Source organism: Arctopsyche grandis, chromosome 6 (genome assembly GCF_051622035.1).
Source record: "Arctopsyche grandis isolate Sample6627 chromosome 6, ASM5162203v2, whole genome shotgun sequence".
In the NCBI taxonomy this organism is placed as follows: Eukaryota; Metazoa; Arthropoda; class Insecta; order Trichoptera; family Hydropsychidae; genus Arctopsyche; species Arctopsyche grandis.
In genome coordinates this window covers 15226882-15243124 of record NC_135360.1, presented here as the reverse complement: position 1 = coordinate 15243124, position 16243 = coordinate 15226882, and the positions used below count along the sequence as shown (strand labels likewise).

The 16243-nt window shown below is 36.5% G+C and overlaps 2 protein-coding genes across 2 annotated transcripts; one reads left to right on the top strand and one right to left on the bottom strand.

Annotated features, from left to right (window-relative positions):
• Positions 1 to 2830: 2830 nt before the first annotated feature.
• Positions 2831 to 7466, bottom strand: LOC143912602 (tRNA (cytosine(72)-C(5))-methyltransferase NSUN6). Its single transcript, XM_077431894.1, has 8 exons — positions 7248 to 7466; positions 7044 to 7169; positions 6749 to 6965; positions 6500 to 6656; positions 6221 to 6428; positions 4884 to 5186; positions 4611 to 4792; positions 2831 to 2963 (listed from the first exon to the last, which is right to left on the bottom strand). Exons 1-8 carry the CDS (start codon positions 7302 to 7304, stop codon positions 2861 to 2863), a joined length of 1353 nt encoding a protein of 450 aa, XP_077288020.1. The 5' UTR covers positions 7305 to 7466; the 3' UTR covers positions 2831 to 2860.
• Positions 7467 to 11535: 4069 nt separating this feature from the next.
• On the top strand, positions 11536 to 15866 carry Arf1 (ADP-ribosylation factor 1). Its single transcript, XM_077433161.1, has 5 exons — positions 11536 to 11759; positions 14016 to 14183; positions 14292 to 14401; positions 14492 to 14617; positions 14692 to 15866. The coding sequence occupies exons 2-5, from the start codon at positions 14036 to 14038 to the stop codon at positions 14854 to 14856; spliced, it is 549 nt and encodes a 182-aa protein (XP_077289287.1). The 5' UTR covers positions 11536 to 11759; positions 14016 to 14035; the 3' UTR covers positions 14857 to 15866.
• The last annotated feature ends 377 nt before the right edge of the window (positions 15867 to 16243 follow it).

Genomic DNA, 16243 nt, shown 5'->3' with positions numbered 1-16243 from the left:
AATTGTGTGCATGTTTTATCGTTTTTGTATATATGTATATATATATATATGGAATATTATATAATGCATTGGCTCTCAAACAATAGGCTTTTCCAACATAAGATAAAGAATGGCTTTAGTTTATTATAGTAAAATTTATAAGTTATTCATTTTCACTTCATATACATACATATATACATATAATATGTATTCAGAAATATTTTATAATATAAAACGTTAAAATTTATCTTTTGATAATCTCGTTTCGAAAGCGGAGTCGGTACACCCGCTATTGTTTGGGTGGAATGAATCAAGGGTATCCCTTCCGATGCTGTATGATAAACAGAATTTAATAGTGCTGAATTCTGAATAAAAATGTCAAAATCGCTCAGTTTTGTAGACAATGCAAAGTTTGAGAACCGCTGTAAAAGTATTAACCGACGGTCATGAAGCGTTTTGAATTCAGCCTCTGGGAACGAGTTCGCAGGTGGCGGCAGTTATCTTCGTGCCTCAGGTGCTCCTTTTCTGGATCGTCGCCGTCTTGCCACAGCCCTAGACGCAAATCGCACGAGAAGCAATTGACCGAGTCTCCTTCACCTTCGAAGTAAAATCCCATTCGGGCAGTTTTCTCCTTGTCGACGAAATCCACCGGCCACTTGTCGAGACTCTTGAGTCGATCCTTCTCTAGAGAGAGAGTCAACAAAGATTGGGATCTGTCCATGGTTGAAATATGCGACTCTTGTTATGATTTTTAACATGAAAATTGAAAATTTCTCGGGAGGTGAACTACTGTGCAGATGTGAACGCACACTATGAATTCCAAGAAAATTCACTGCGATTTATAATATTACAGAAGCTAGTGATAAGATTACAGTGATTTAGTGATTCATGCCAAAAGTATAGAAACATACAATATCTTATCTATTGTATGGGTTTAGCCGCTCTAAAATCGCCAGATTAACAGAACGGCAGCTTTAACCGTAATTCTCGTTTTCTCGAATGATAGATTGCACATCAGATGACGAGTTACCTTTCGATGTGCACAGATGCAATTATTAAAATTGAGTTGGATCTTTCTGGCGAGTTTAATAAGGCAAGATTCGGAACTTATCGAACTTATCGGAACTTATCGAATCTTGCCTTATTAAACTCGCCTGAAAGATCCAACTCAATTTTAATAATTGCATCTGTGCACATCGAAAGGTTACCCGTCATCTGATGTGCAATCTATCATTCGAGAAGACGAGAATTGCATTTAAAGCAGCCGTCCGTTAATCTGTCGTTCAATTTGTCTGGCGATTTTAGAGCGGATGCACCGCATCCCTATTGTATACATCCATATGTTTAAGGCGGGTGCACCTCACGGGATCGAATTAGAAATGCATGAAAAACCAAATATCGGAAGGCAAAGATCGAAAATCGAAAGGGTGCATGGTAAACGATACATACTCACTTAATTTGCGCGAGCAGGATACAACAGGAACAAGAGGAACAGGCTTTTCCTCCCGTATTCTGCGCGCGCACATTAATACGGTAGGAAAAGCCTGTTCCTCTTGTTCCTGTTGTATCCTGCTCGCGCAAATTAAGTGAGTATGTACCGTTTACCATGCACCATTTTTTTTTTATCTTTCGACTTAAGAACCTTCGATTTTCGATCTTTGCCTTCCGATATTTGGTTTTTCGTGCATTTCTATTTCGATCCCGTGGGGTAGACCCGTTTAAGACTAGAAGGATAGGTAATTTTCAAAGCTTCGTAAAACTTAATTACCGTGAAATAATTTGGCAAAATGTTAAAAAAAATAAGGAGTTGGCCCATTGGTTTGTTGTTTTTTTGGGGAAACGCTCAAAATAGGTTCAAATACGTATCGTGACGAATTGTCACATTTCAGGATCACGCCCTTGTCTTTACGCTGCTTGTATTCTTTTTTTATACTTTTTTTTTCGTACTATTCCATTGAAATGACATCAAAACGGTTTAAAATAACAAACCTTTAATGAATTTGGTTCAGTTTTAAACGATCGGTCTGACTTTGAATTCGTACTAGTGAAGAAATTATATATCCCAGAAATTTTTGTAGAAATATGTGGATACAAAAAATTCTAACGATGGTATTTTGAAGAATCATTATTTCACTTCATAATGAAAAGAAAATCAGAGATACATATATAGCCAAGAAACTTCTTGTTTCAAATATTGCAGTACAACGAACAATAAAAAAATTCCCAAATTCGAACAGTACTGAGGAAAAATCCAGATAAGGACGACCCAGAATCACGAACAAAGGACTGGATCAACTTATCGTGCTATCAAGCAAACATAATCAAAATGTAACAGCACCAGATATCGCCTCTGAGACTAAAAGGAGAGGGTTTCAAAAATATAGTGATTATCAGTCCAACGTCGGCTAGGGAAGCGAATCTAGGACGGATAGAAAACCATAAATCCGTTAGTTTTTGTGGAACCAGTTGAAAAGAAAAATTCCGATACATCGATTAAAACCAATAAATGAATATTGAAATCATCTAAATAGTCCTGGAAGTCCGTACCTACCATCAGAATTCAAAATTTTATTAATAGAATGCCAAAATTATGTATATACAGCAGTCATTTCAAGTCAAGGTGCTTTTTTCGATGAAAGTTTCGTTTGATGTTTTTGTTTTTTTACTTTTTTGTTTCAAGTAGTTTTTAAAATCTGGTAATTTTAAAAGATACATAATTTCTGAATAAAACTGCGTTTATTTTAGTTATGCTCAACAAACCTTTTGGTTTTAAAAATTTGGACGGTAGTGTACATACATATGTGTAATATGTACAATGAATCTAATGTTAATAGATAAAGTTTTTTGATGCATTTTTATTTATTGATATAATAGACATACATTACTCTTTTTGGAAACATGCTATGAAAAATCCAACAGAATCGTTATAAATATTGTCCTCACATGTTCCGTCTTTCTTCGGGCCAAATCTTTGTAGCATGCATCTGTAAAAAACATTCGGATGTGAATATAAGAAGTATAAAAAACAAAATTTGACAGTGACGCACACATACTGGCTATGAGAACATTTTCCATACAGGTTTATGCGCTAATTTTTATTTTTATATACACATACCAGGAAGGCCTAACAGGTAAACCCCAATGCGCCTTCCTGGCCAATTGCAAAACAACGATATACAACTTATAGATTAATTTTAACAGAGCAACAAGATTGATTTTTAAGGATAAATTTTTGATACACTTTTGGAGCATCCTTTAAAAAAACCCTAGGAAAGTGGACAGATGATCTGGTGTAATTGTAAAGAGATCAATGTGATCGGAAAGTAGGTTGAGAAGACGAAAGGGCGAATCAACGAGGATGGCAGTTCTCGCCTTCATCACCTGAAACAACGGACGGGTGCGAAAATCGTGGAAGCGTATGGGAGGCCATAGCTTCAATTCTTCAAGCACTGTCGGATTGCTTATCTCACCTCTTAATAGTTTATAGAAGTGAGATATCAATTGGATATTCCTTCTGGAGGATAAGGGTACGTAACCCAAAGCTTCCAGTACAAATGCACTGGGTTACAGTACGGGATGGTAACCAAACTCTCTCATATTTAATATCGAAGAAATTTCCTATGAATTCTTTCAATTTGTAAGGAGTGGATTACTCCATATTGTGGAACGATATTACTAGATGCTACAGACTTAAGAGTTATAAAGTAACTTAAAGCCACTAGCGGATCTAGAAAATGGTCAAGGTGGGGGGCTATTTTGGAATCGATATTGGCCTAATTGAACATAATAAATAAAAAAATATGTGATTTTATATTAACATTGTTATGATAATTAAAGAGCGGACCCAGAGCGCGCTGTTCATTGTTCACATGTTGTAAATGCATTGTAAAAGGTTTGCCGAACCTTTTTTACAAAGCATTTACAATAATGGAACAATAGACAGCGCGTTTCCGGTCCTACCTCTAATGATAATAATTAAGGATAGGCGCTAGGGTGGCATTTTACAGGAAAGATGGGTTGTCTATTGTCAATTTCTATTGTGAACCCTTTTTTTGCTCTCTAGCTTTGTAGGTTGACAATAGGCAAACCTTCTTTCCTGGAAAATAGCACCCTAGTGCCTATCCTTAATAATAATAAATAATAGTAAACATGATACAAACCTATATACTTGGGTATTTTTTAAAGAGAAAATTATTCTGGTGTAAAACTCTTTTAAAAAGTAAGTACTAATGATAATATATATTCTTATTTTCGTTTGTTTGACGTTGCGAATCGATTGAAGATCATAGGGATAAGGAAACTCACCAAAAATCTCACGAACCAAAACCTTATCAATTAAGTTAGTACATAAAGAATGCAAATATCAATTTTCAGCTCACAAAATTTCATCTATTGTTAGTACGTATATACATACATATATGTAGATAAAGTAAAAAAAAATAATGTAAGAAATTAGAAAAAAAGAATGACAATGTCCATTGTATATACATATATGTACATGTGTTATTCATTTACTTATCTGATCTGACTCAGGTCGAATTATAATTCGATCTAATTAGTCAGATCAGTGTTATAACACAATTATATCTGATATAAGAATAAATAAATTGAAGGCCTGCGTGATATTGTACCTTTGTTTTTCAGTCAATCCACTAGTTTCCCAACCTGGACTTCCGAGTAATGGTTCAGCTGGTATTAAAGATATATCAGGAAAGGTTTTCAAAGCCCACACAACGATTGATTCGCATTCTGCTTGGGTTAAAGTGCAAGTACTGTACACGAGTCGTCCTTTTTTTTTCAACAGTTTTACGGCCTATAATTTTTTTCATAAATAAAAAACATGTAGAACCTTTTAAGAATGTATTTTTGAGGAAATTTGAAAATACAATAAATTTCCAACTTACAGAATGAAACAACTTTCTTTGCAACGGTGAATGTGATTCTATCATTTTGACTGAAAAGGCATATTTCAGCATAGGTCTCTTTCCCAAAGCACTACATGGAGCATCCAACAATACCTTGTCAAATGTTTCCGAAGGAAAAGGCGGACCGTCAAGTATGCTGTGGGTAGAGCAATCAATATCTGGCGATACGGCTTTTGTAGAATCAAAAACGAACGTTTTGACACAATCGATTGAATGTTCTTCACATCTTTTCTTTAATATATTTAACTTTGATTCAGTTTTATCAATTGCAATTATAGTTCCCTGAAAATAAAATTGGTTTTTAACAAATGGAATAAGAAAGTTTGTTTATATGGTTTCGAATCGCTTATATATTTTTGTACATATTATAGCCAGTAGTATAGCTCGGTGTTTTTGTTAATGCTAACCACCAAGAGGTTCTCAGATTCGATCCCTGGGTTTATCTGGATTGAAAATAATTCATTCCGAATATTTATGCAGTGCTGCTGGTCAGACTTGGATATTTGTAACTCCAAGTCGATCATTTTCCAATTTATCTGATTACATTGTTGAAACGATCGTTCTGTAATTAACAGTTCTAGAATCTTTGGTAATCCCTAGAAAACCAATGGATGAAGGCACTGCATATAACATATGCCATATATGAATAAGAAATGACATGGATAGCACAGGTTGCCATTAGTTTAACAATTACTATGATGTTAAACATAATTTGGATTTATTCCGAAATGGAATCAGACAAAGCAGATACGACTGCTAGTATATACATACATACTCACATACATGATACGGTTCGGTGATTACTGGTCACAAAGTCACTAAAATCTCTATAACGGAACATCTGGCAGCCGAAAAGTCCATCATACTAACGATAACTATCATACTAACGAGAACTTGAGTGCCAAATACTATGTATTCACGATTTTCATGACAAAAATTGTCTTTGTGACCACCGCAATGTGACGAATAGTCCAATTACCAACTTAATAATAGACGTCAACGAGAACGATAAAGTAATATTTTTCAAACGTGTCTATTACGATTATTTTTCACCATCGTACTGGCGGATTTGATTCCCACATATATTGATGACCAAACCGAGCAAAATGGCAAAGTTTGAAAACGATAGGAAGAGTGTGGATCAGAAATCAAATATTGTCAGACGAAAAAATCGAAAGCAAGCCGATAAGAGGCTTGTAATAAAAAAAGGAGCGGGTCCGTAGTTACAATAGTACACCAGGGCCCAGATTTTCTCTTGGTGGTTCTGCTTATGTCTACATATATATTACATATAGTAATTGAAATAAAAATAAAACCTTATTCTTCATTAATTCAGCGATATGACTTGTTTTATTTCCGGGCGCCGCACACATGTCTAATATTGTTTCTCCACTTCTTGGATTTAATACTTTGCTACAGATAATTGATGGTAAATTCTGAAGTAAACATTCGCCCGGTAGAAAGAGATCTGAATCTATTACAGGAACATTTGATGTTGGCATTAATGTCTCTACAGCGATACCTCTGGATCAAAATTAACACACTTGCATTATATGTAAATAAAATGTTTTCATGTATTTTTTTTTATTACTTACGATGGTTTATTTTCTTTAAAAAGTTCATTTCTTGACATTTTCAATCGACCAGTTCCCACAAAATACTTATCAATATCGGAAAATACTATTTTTAATCCTCGTTTACATCTTCCATTTACATCAGCATAAATATTAACTTCTCCGTTTAAAAGTACATCTTAAATCACATAAATTTGTTTCATTGAAATATATTAATAATAATAAACATAGGAAATCAATATTGTAACACAAGATATGAAATATTCTTACTGGGCGAAAGTCCCATTACACCAGGTGCGAAGACATGTGCGCCCCTAAGGACTGCTCCACCGCATGCTGCATCAACAATTACTTCTGGGATTTCCTGGTTGGTATTAAGATCAGTTGGAGCTTGGTTATTTTCATTGGTCCAGCTTTCGATTCCGATAGTATCCGGAAATATTTGATAAATATTTGGTATTGCGGTTTTTTTGTTAAAATTTAATTGCTAAATATCAAAGCATATGTTAATATATTTATGTCAATAATTAAGTTGTAATATGGCAATAAATAAAAATAATTTTACTTCTTTTAAATGTTGTTTAATGACTTCAATTACTTTTTCTGGATGTGATTTCAATAAATTTATTCGATATGTAGTTAGTTTAGGAGTGTCTTTTAGCCACGTTGGTATAGTTTTAATAACCTTGTACTGAAACATAATGTAAGTGCAAGAGTTTCGGCTATATTTTTATCTCAATTTGAATTACAGGTACGCGAAATTTTATACGTTTTCTCTAGACGGATCTTTTTTATCGATGATCGTATTTAAAAAATTAAATTCCATTTGAACTTATTCTATAATAAATGTTTGAATAACTGGAGAATTAAAACCATCAATTTCTTTAAGGTTATCCTTATAATTTAGCGTACAACATGTGACAGCTGTCAAATTATTTTGGTCATAACACTTTAGTTAACGTGTATATAGCTATGCGCGATTATGAATGCATAAAAATGTATTTTTACTTCTCAAGAAATTATTAAAAACCAATTTTAATGATGACTCAGTCACAAATTATTCATCAATGCTTCTATAAGATGAGTAGAGAAAATAGCATAGTAATTGATTGTTTTAGTATTTTAACATGAGTTTTTAAATTGTGTAGGGAAACTTTAAAGTTCAAGTGATGAATCTATACACGTGTTTCAATCTACATTTGTAATACCATAATTTGACATCCAGTAATAAACATGGTTTAAAAGATCACAGCGAGTCTCATTGGTTACTCTAAAAGTATAAAGGCCCCTATATATGGAAAAGCCAAATTGCTTCAGTTTGACCTGAACGAATACATGGATATATACGACGCAATTGCGTCAATCTATCGCAAGGAGTCGAGACTCTGATGATGACTGAAAAAACACTACAAATTCTAACGAAGGACGATTTTCTTCGAATACTTTTTTTTTAATAAATAATAATATGTCTGTCGTGTATTATTCAGATATTTTGGGGTCCGAATTTTTTTCCGCACCCGAGTCTCCATCTGGAGAAGGCCAGCCTACCCAAGAAGACTACTCGAGATGGTAATGCTGTATCTGGAGCGAGTTGATAGTATCTTTGCCCTAGTTTGAACGAAGGTATTTCGGTCAAGGTTGACTTTACGTGTTCGTACAGGACATGATGGTGTAGTAATTCTACAGCTCGAGTTCAATGGAGAAATAGATGAGATCATCGACCTCTTTCGTAATAGTACAAGTTGTGGTATATTCCTACAACTTCATTGACCTTTCTAATTATTATTATTTTTTTATTATACAGCTGTTGCATAGGGGTAGATTCAGGAATCCAAATGATAGGCCAAAGTTAGTTCACAGCATTTATTCTACGACTCAGGAGGTCCAGACGGAACCTGCTGCTTGCTTGAGAGTGTCTGTTCACCGTGTGCACCTTCCTTTTAAAGGTAGATAGCCGAGTGCTCCCAATACATACAGTAGTCCGAACAACCCCGGCATTTTCCATAAACGTCATTTACCACAAATTCGGAATTCTCCATACACGTTATACCCTTTAAACTCAGAATTCTCCACTTTACATTGGTCCGTAATTCCTACGTTACAGTATACGCCCATTTTTAATTTTATTTTTTACATCTATTTTAATAATATAAACGTTTAGACTTAAAAAATATAAAAATACGATAAAAGGAGTCGGGAGTCGGTGATATTTTACGACTCCGATTCAGCCAATAACAAACCAAATTCACTAATCGTGGACTCCATAGTTCTGCTAATCAGCGGCGGACCAAGTAAATGGGGGGCCCCAAGTGCATTTGAAATTTGAGGCCCCCCACATCAGAAAAATATTTTTATCATCGTTTTTTACCATGCTTGTGCGCGAGATCGTTTTTTGTGAAATAATCACCGAACCATCGTGGACAATGATAATAATTTGTAAGTTACTTATTTATTGGAAAATTTACAGTGAAGGCGGGGTACTGGTTGTGTTGACCGTATCCCGGCCTAACGAAACACTGTTGTGCTAGTTTTATAAACTTTATTGTTTGCCTATGGTTGTACAAAGGTATTATATTTGGGCAAAAGTATGGCGTTCAGCGGTCTCTGGATATGGTAGAGTGTCGCTGGCTCGGCATTCGTTTATGTTCAGAAGGTCTCTGGATGCGGCAGTGTGTTGTTGGCTCGTCGTTCGGCTATGTTCAGAAGGTCTCTGGATGCGGCAGTGTGTTGTTGGCTCGTCGTTCGGCTATGTTCAGAAGGTCTCTGGATGCGGCAGTGTGTTGTTGGCTCGTCGTTCGGCTATGTTCAGAAGGTCTCTGGATGCGGCAGTGTGTTGTTGGCTCGTTGTTCGGCTATGTTCAGAAGGTCTCTGGTCTGCTGCTGTGTCGACGCTTGCTGCTGTGGGTCGACTGGCGTTGTTTGGGTTGTACCTCCTTTTATAGTGTTTCTGGAATCACCTGACCCATGGTGGTGGTTTGTTGATGCGTAAGCGAGGAATGCGCTTTTGTCGATGGGGTGGACTTTTCTGGAACGGTTGGCGCCGTTCCGCTCGATGTAGTTTAATGGCGGCGGCGTGTTTCGACCGTTTTGGTTCCGCTCGACTGGTAGGGGCGTTCCGTTTGAGTTTAATATAATGGCTGCAGGTGTGCGTCGTCTGGGTTTCGTTCCGCTCGAGTGTGAGGGGTGGAACATTCTCGAAGGATTTGGCACCGTTCCGCTTGAGTTGGATTTGGCACCGTTCCGCTTGAGTTTAATATAATGGCTGCAGGTGTGCGTCGTCTGGGTTTCGTTCCGCTCGAGTGTGAGGGGTGGAACATTCTCGAAGGAACTGGCGATTGATTCCAAGAAGTGCACGTGTTGTGTGGTGAGTTCTGCGAGGAATGTGGTTTGTTGTTGTGGAATACTCTCGAATGTTTCGATGACGATGACGATGACGAGATTCCTACAACAGTTTAATTAATTACAAATAATAAAAAATATATAATTATTAAAAAATAAACCATTTATAAAGTTTTCCCGAAAACTAGTCACTAAAAAACTGGTCATACCCAAAAATTCGACTAATTTTTAATTTTTGGGTGTGACCAGTTTTTGGGTGTGACCAGTTTGTGGGTGTGACCAGTTTTAGGGTGTGACCAGTTTTAGGGTGTGACCAATTTTAGGGTGTGATCAGTTTAAGGGTGTGACCAGTTTAAGGGTGTGACCAGTTTTAGGGTGTGACTAGTTTTATCGTGACCAGTTTTAGTGTGACGGGTGATCACGTGTGACCGATCTAGAGCGACCGGTTGTCCTGTGACTGGTTCACATATGACTAGTAGTCCGTTTACCGTGGTTGCTATTTAGGAACTGGATATGGAAATATTGTTAGTAGATATCGTGTGTGTGGACGGCGCCATTGAACGCCAAGTCGGTACCCAAAGTTTAATATACTCAATGAAGAATGAAACGCTGTATGCTTGGCGGTTCGGTGATTATTCCGCAGAAAGTGATCTCGCGCACTTCATTAAATCTCGATCACGGAACATCTGGCACCCAAAAACTCCATCAATCGAGAGTAACATAACGTCATTTACCGATCGAGAAAGCTGGTCACACCCTAAAATCGGTCAACCAGTTTTCTCGTGACCGATTTTAGGGTGTAAGACAGGGAAGGTATGTTGACCGTATCCCGGTCTAACGAAACACGTGTTGTGTAGTTTGAAAGAGGATCGTTTATTTTTGTTCAATTTGGTACAATGGTTATTGTATGTACGAAGAGGTTTCTTCGGAGATGTGATCTAGTTGAACTCTAGAGGCTCACTCTGCCGGTGGAGGTTGCTGCGTTACTTCATAAACGTTTTGGGGTGAAGTGTGTCGTGTGCACATCTTTTGTTCTTGGTACTCGCGCTGCCCTATTTATGCTGGGAGTGTGGTTTTATGGGTTCATACGCCTGGACGTAGTTCGTGGTTTTTATGGGTTCAGTGAGTTCTTCCTTTGTTTCCCAGATACGTGTATAGAAACACGTGTCGACCTTTTGACGAGGCGAGCGTGTGCCATGCGTTAATGACTTTCCTGGATATGTGTCGCAGTGACCTGATGAGATCATTTCAGTTGTACTATATGCCTACAAGGGTGTGACTAGTTTTCTCGTGACCATTTTTAGTGTGACGGGTGATCACGTGTGACCGATCTAGAGCGACCAGTTGTTCTGTTACCGGTTCACATTTGACTAGTCATCACCCAACCGACTGTTTCACATATGAATAGTAGTCCGTTTACCAGACAAATGAACCTCCTTCATAATTTGAATATATATTGAGTACGCAAAGCAGTTCATTACGAGCTGTTATTTCCATGTATGATAAACGACCGCTGCTGCAAATAAATAAACACTGGCCGACAACAGTAGAGTTCCCCCCCACCAAAACTATTCACCCGGATAAAAATAATAGTGAAAAAAAATTGTAAAACTGTCGAACGTGCGCAAATTTGACACGAAACACGAGAAAGCAAAATAATTGGCGAGTCGGATCAGAGGGGCGAGCGTGGTGCCGCTCGCGGTGTTTATACGAGTAGCAGTGTGTGGCGGCGCGTCTCGCAGTTACGTGGCAGCCGCCATCTTGGTCCGGCCGCCGCACAAGAAGCCGCAGCCGCAGCCGCAGCCGCCGTCGTTGTCGTCGTTGTCGTTGTCGTTGTCGTGTCGTCGCCGCTCAGCGAGAGTTGCGCAGCCCCGACGCCTCACGCCCGCCCGCGCCCCACGCCCCACGCCCCGCACCCGCACCTTCGCCCCTCGCCCGCCAGGTCAGCCCCCCCCCCACCCCACCGCCTACGCCCCCCGCCGGCCACACCCCGACCGACCCCCTCGAGTGGAGGCCCCGCGCCCCGCGCCCCGCGCCCCACACCCCGCCTCGCACCCGCCATGCCTACGCCCTGCAGTGCACAGAACGCACACGTATACACCCACCCCTCCGCCCCCCGAAACCGGAAGCGTCCTTTCGATGACGTCACTCGAGGATTTGACACATCCCCCACGTTGGCCAGCTGTCAAAATGGCGTGACGTTTCGCCGACCACGTTTCCGTGTCGTCATCGTATGCATGCCCATTGTTGCACTTTTACACGTCATGCACATCCACACCGTTTCGGGATGACTCACCGAGCCGTGTGTGTGTGTGGGGACACTTTCGCCAAGAGCTCACTTCACTTGACGTGTCTCGTTGTTCGCCTCGTCATTCGTCCTCGTGTCGTACGCTCTGGGTGTGTGTTCAGGTGCGAGTAACATATTGTAGGTGACTGTGTTCGAATTTGCCGTGCGTTTCTTCTCCACTCAACATATCGATTGTTCCTAACAGTAGGTTTTCATTTTTTATAATACTTTGGTTTGTTTGTTTGCTGGAGTGAACTCAACTATGGCTGACCTTTCACATGAGTCCGCCGCGTAGTTTGTTCTGATGAAATAATATGGCAATGCATTCAATGTAACATATTTGTTTTAATGAGGCTATATTGAAAAATGTTGTGCATGGAAATGCGGGTCCAAAATATGTGTTTACTATGATATGTATTACCACCTCGTCGACCACACAACAATGTAAGCTTTTTTTTGTCAATTTTACAGATTCTAGAAGATTCAAAGGTTAATATAATGTGTAACTATTTATATGTTTAATGTATAATACAGCAATAGATGTGTATTAAACTGAAAATTTTCATTTTTACTCCTTCAACATATAATGCCGAGCTTCATGATATGAATGTACATACTACATGTCAAGCTTTTAATATTTTTATGCAAATTTTTCACAATAATGTAAAAATAAAGCTCAAATATTTTCTATGAGCTGTTATATTTAAAAGTGACGGCAGTCATATTTTCAGTTCCAAAAACACCATTTCTCTTTGACTTAATTCACAAATTGTTATCACTTTTCTTAATTCAATATGTTCATAATTTCGGAAAAACAATAAACGTATTACAAGCCACTGGTAATTTTGAATATTGTTAAATGCAGAATATTATTATTAATGTTTTACTAGATATTTTTGGAAATTAAGAAAAGTGGACTTTTGCCACTTTCAAGCATAATGACTCATATGATACAATTTATTTTTTAGAAATTCACTCGCTCCATTTTTAGTATTGAATATTACTTAATAAAAGTTACAAATTAAGTTAAAGTTAAGTTAAAAATTACTAAATAATTACTTAATAATTAAAAATAAAAGCTTATAAAAGGGGAAACAAATCAATATCAATTAGTTTTTTTTTATTTCCAATGCTAAAAGAGTTGAGTTCCAATGTTACAAATGCGACCACAAAAAACGTAACCACAAATAAAAATTCCTTAAAAGACTAAAAGATAAGTACATATATTGATTGCTAACCATTTTTGATAAGGTCAACTATGTATGTGCAAGCGAAACTTTTCGTGACGCATCTTTCAGCGCTATTGTTAGTTATTCTAACGTGTTAATATTTAGTAAAACATGAATTTTAATGTGTAATAATTTACATAGAAAAGTATTAATATAATTTTTTATTTTAATTTTATCATAATGAAATTCTATTTAAATATGTGCAAATATAATGTATACAAAAACACACTAAACGTTGAAATAAGTTCCTCTCCAGTGATGTTCTTCATGTTTATAAGCAAATACTGATTGTATTTTAATTGGCGTTAGAATGCTGTTGACACGCCTAGAGCTTTTGTCATTTCACTCTGATGTTTGATGTTATATTCAATTAACGTATGTGAAAGTTTTAAATAAGACGTTTTTATTTATATATATATATATATATATATATATATATATATATATATATATATATATATATATATATATATTATTTCTAGTTTACGTCTGTATTAGTTCATAAAGTTATTGATAACAGTTATCACTTAATAAGTGATAAGTTGAAATTATATTGAAATAGAACTAAGTCCGAATTATATTTCACTGTCACGAATGTCTTTCGCTTGAATGTTAAATCATCAAAAAATATCACTCGTCATTATCATATATATTTATGATGTTTTTTAAATTGATTTTGCAGGTCATTAAAAAACCTTCACCATGGGGAACATGTTCGCAAATTTGTTTAAAGGCCTCTTTGGCAAAAAAGAGATGAGGATATTGATGGTAGGACTCGATGCAGCTGGTAAAACCACAATTCTATACAAACTAAAATTAGGGGAAATTGTCACAACGATACCTACGATTGGTGAGTCGATTGTAATATTGATCTTTTAAAATTGTTTTTAAACGAAATCGTTGTTTTTTTTTACATCTCACATCTAATTCAACTCTAACATTCTTTTAATTTTTCTAGGGTTTAATGTTGAAACTGTAGAATACAAGAACATCAGCTTCACCGTTTGGGATGTTGGTGGTCAAGATAAAATCAGACCTTTATGGAGGCATTATTTCCAAAATACACAGGTTAAATATATTACAATATGAATAGTCGTAATATATGTGTATATATAACAAATTGATAATTGGAATTTTTTTTTTCTTTGTTTTGTTTAGGGTTTGATCTTTGTAGTAGACAGCAATGATAGAGAGCGTATTGGAGAGGCGCGAGAGGAACTTATGCGTATGCTTTCAGAAGATGAACTCAGGGATGCAGTACTTCTTATATTTGCCAATAAACAGGTAAAATTCGGATAGACCCGATGGGAAAACTTGGCGCAACGTTGTTTTTGACGAATGGTAATGTTCTGTTTTAGGATCTACCGAATGCAATGAACGCTGCTGAAATTACAGACAAATTGGGTTTGCACTCATTGAGGAATCGCAATTGGTACATTCAGGCTACGTGTGCCACTTCAGGGGACGGCCTTTACGAAGGATTGGATTGGCTTTCCAACCAACTAAAGAATGCAAACCGCTAACATCCCTATAGCTTGTGCGGTGCGTCAGTGACTCAGTGACACGACAATGAGTGCGGACTATATTTTAACTACTATGTGTATCGGGCATCATGCTTTTATCTAATTTATAATTTGTATCTATTCCTCTGTATTATAATGATAATGTTTGAATTCGCTACATATATTATTAAGTTTTATTATTGTGATGATAAAAGTTGGCATTTCAGCGGTATCAGTATACATACGGACATGTACAACTTTTAAGATTTTTGATGCAACATATATCGTTTATATAAATATTAGAGAGAGATTAAAATTTTATAATTATCATATAAGAAATATTCCTTATAATTTTTATATTTATAGTTCTGACATTTCAGACTGTCGTGTATTTTTCTGAAGCTTAGTTGAATGCTTTTTTTTTTGTATACAGATATTCCATTTTTATTATTATAATTAACATAAATTTAAAAGAATTGTGTGGGTATGAACCATGTTTATGATTCGGTAACGTACACGGACAATCTCTGGAATGTCAAGTTTCTTGTTAGGAAGGAAGTACAGGAAACAAAAATCTTAAAAATTGTCTGTTGTCTTTTCGTGTGACCGTGACTTTAATTCAATCAGTGTATGAGTATGCGGCGTTATATATTTATTTTGCGGCGTGAGGACATGTGTCTGCAGTGTTTCAAGTGGTGTTTCCAGTCGTGAATTTCTTACCTCTCACCCCTGCCCATTATGATACAATAGTAGTTAATTAGTTCTTCTTAAACAAAATTATTTGTATTCATCTTCATATAAATTTTAAACTGTATTGACTGATTAAAATAATAAAAGTGACAAAAATCATTGGCGGTGGGGGGAAGTCGATTGAGAGCCGCCGTGGCAAACAACCGCATAATATGCTTGAACATTTTGTTTCAAATCTGTGTTGAAATTTATTTTGGAAAAGTGCATACGGATTCCGCACGGGACGAGTATAAGCTTTCAATAATAATTCATAGTTTTTCTATATTATAAATACATAATGTGAATCGAACCCTATTATTACTGTTTTATTTGCACTATGGATTGCCTGACCAGACGGATGAAAGTGTTACTTGTTAATGCTCTAGGTATTTAAGTTTCAGTTGAAGGACTTTTTAGATAGGGCAAATACATATAATGTGTACAACACTTGCTGAATTGATAAATCAATCGATATACGTTCTCTGTAGTTTTTTTATACAAACCGGACTTAACTTGGCAATGCTGTTATTTTATTTTTGATTTTTTTTTTAATTTTTGAAGATAAATATTTATATACACTAATATAATTATGGAAGTTGCACGTTGTTAATACATATATGATTTTAATTCATCCATATGAGAATGATGTGAAATGCAAGGAACGAAATTGCGGTTGTTG

Coding starts and splice junctions, on each gene's coding strand:
- LOC143912602 (XM_077431894.1), bottom strand. CDS start 7,304: ATGGAATTTAATTTTTTAAATACGATCATCGATAAAAAAGATCCGTCT. Junction 7,170..7,247: donor AAGATCCGTCTAGAGAAAAC/GTATAAAATTTC, acceptor ATTATGTTTCAG/TACAAGGTTATTAAAACTAT. Junction 4,793..4,883: donor AAAGAAAGTTGTTTCATTCT/GTAAGTTGGAAA, acceptor AAAAAATTATAG/GCCGTAAAACTGTTGAAAAA.
- Arf1 (XM_077433161.1), top strand. CDS start 14,036: ATGGGGAACATGTTCGCAAATTTGTTTAAAGGCCTCTTTGGCAAAAAA. Junction 14,184..14,291: donor CACAACGATACCTACGATTG/GTGAGTCGATTG, acceptor TAATTTTTCTAG/GGTTTAATGTTGAAACTGTA. Junction 14,618..14,691: donor TTATATTTGCCAATAAACAG/GTAAAATTCGGA, acceptor GTTCTGTTTTAG/GATCTACCGAATGCAATGAA.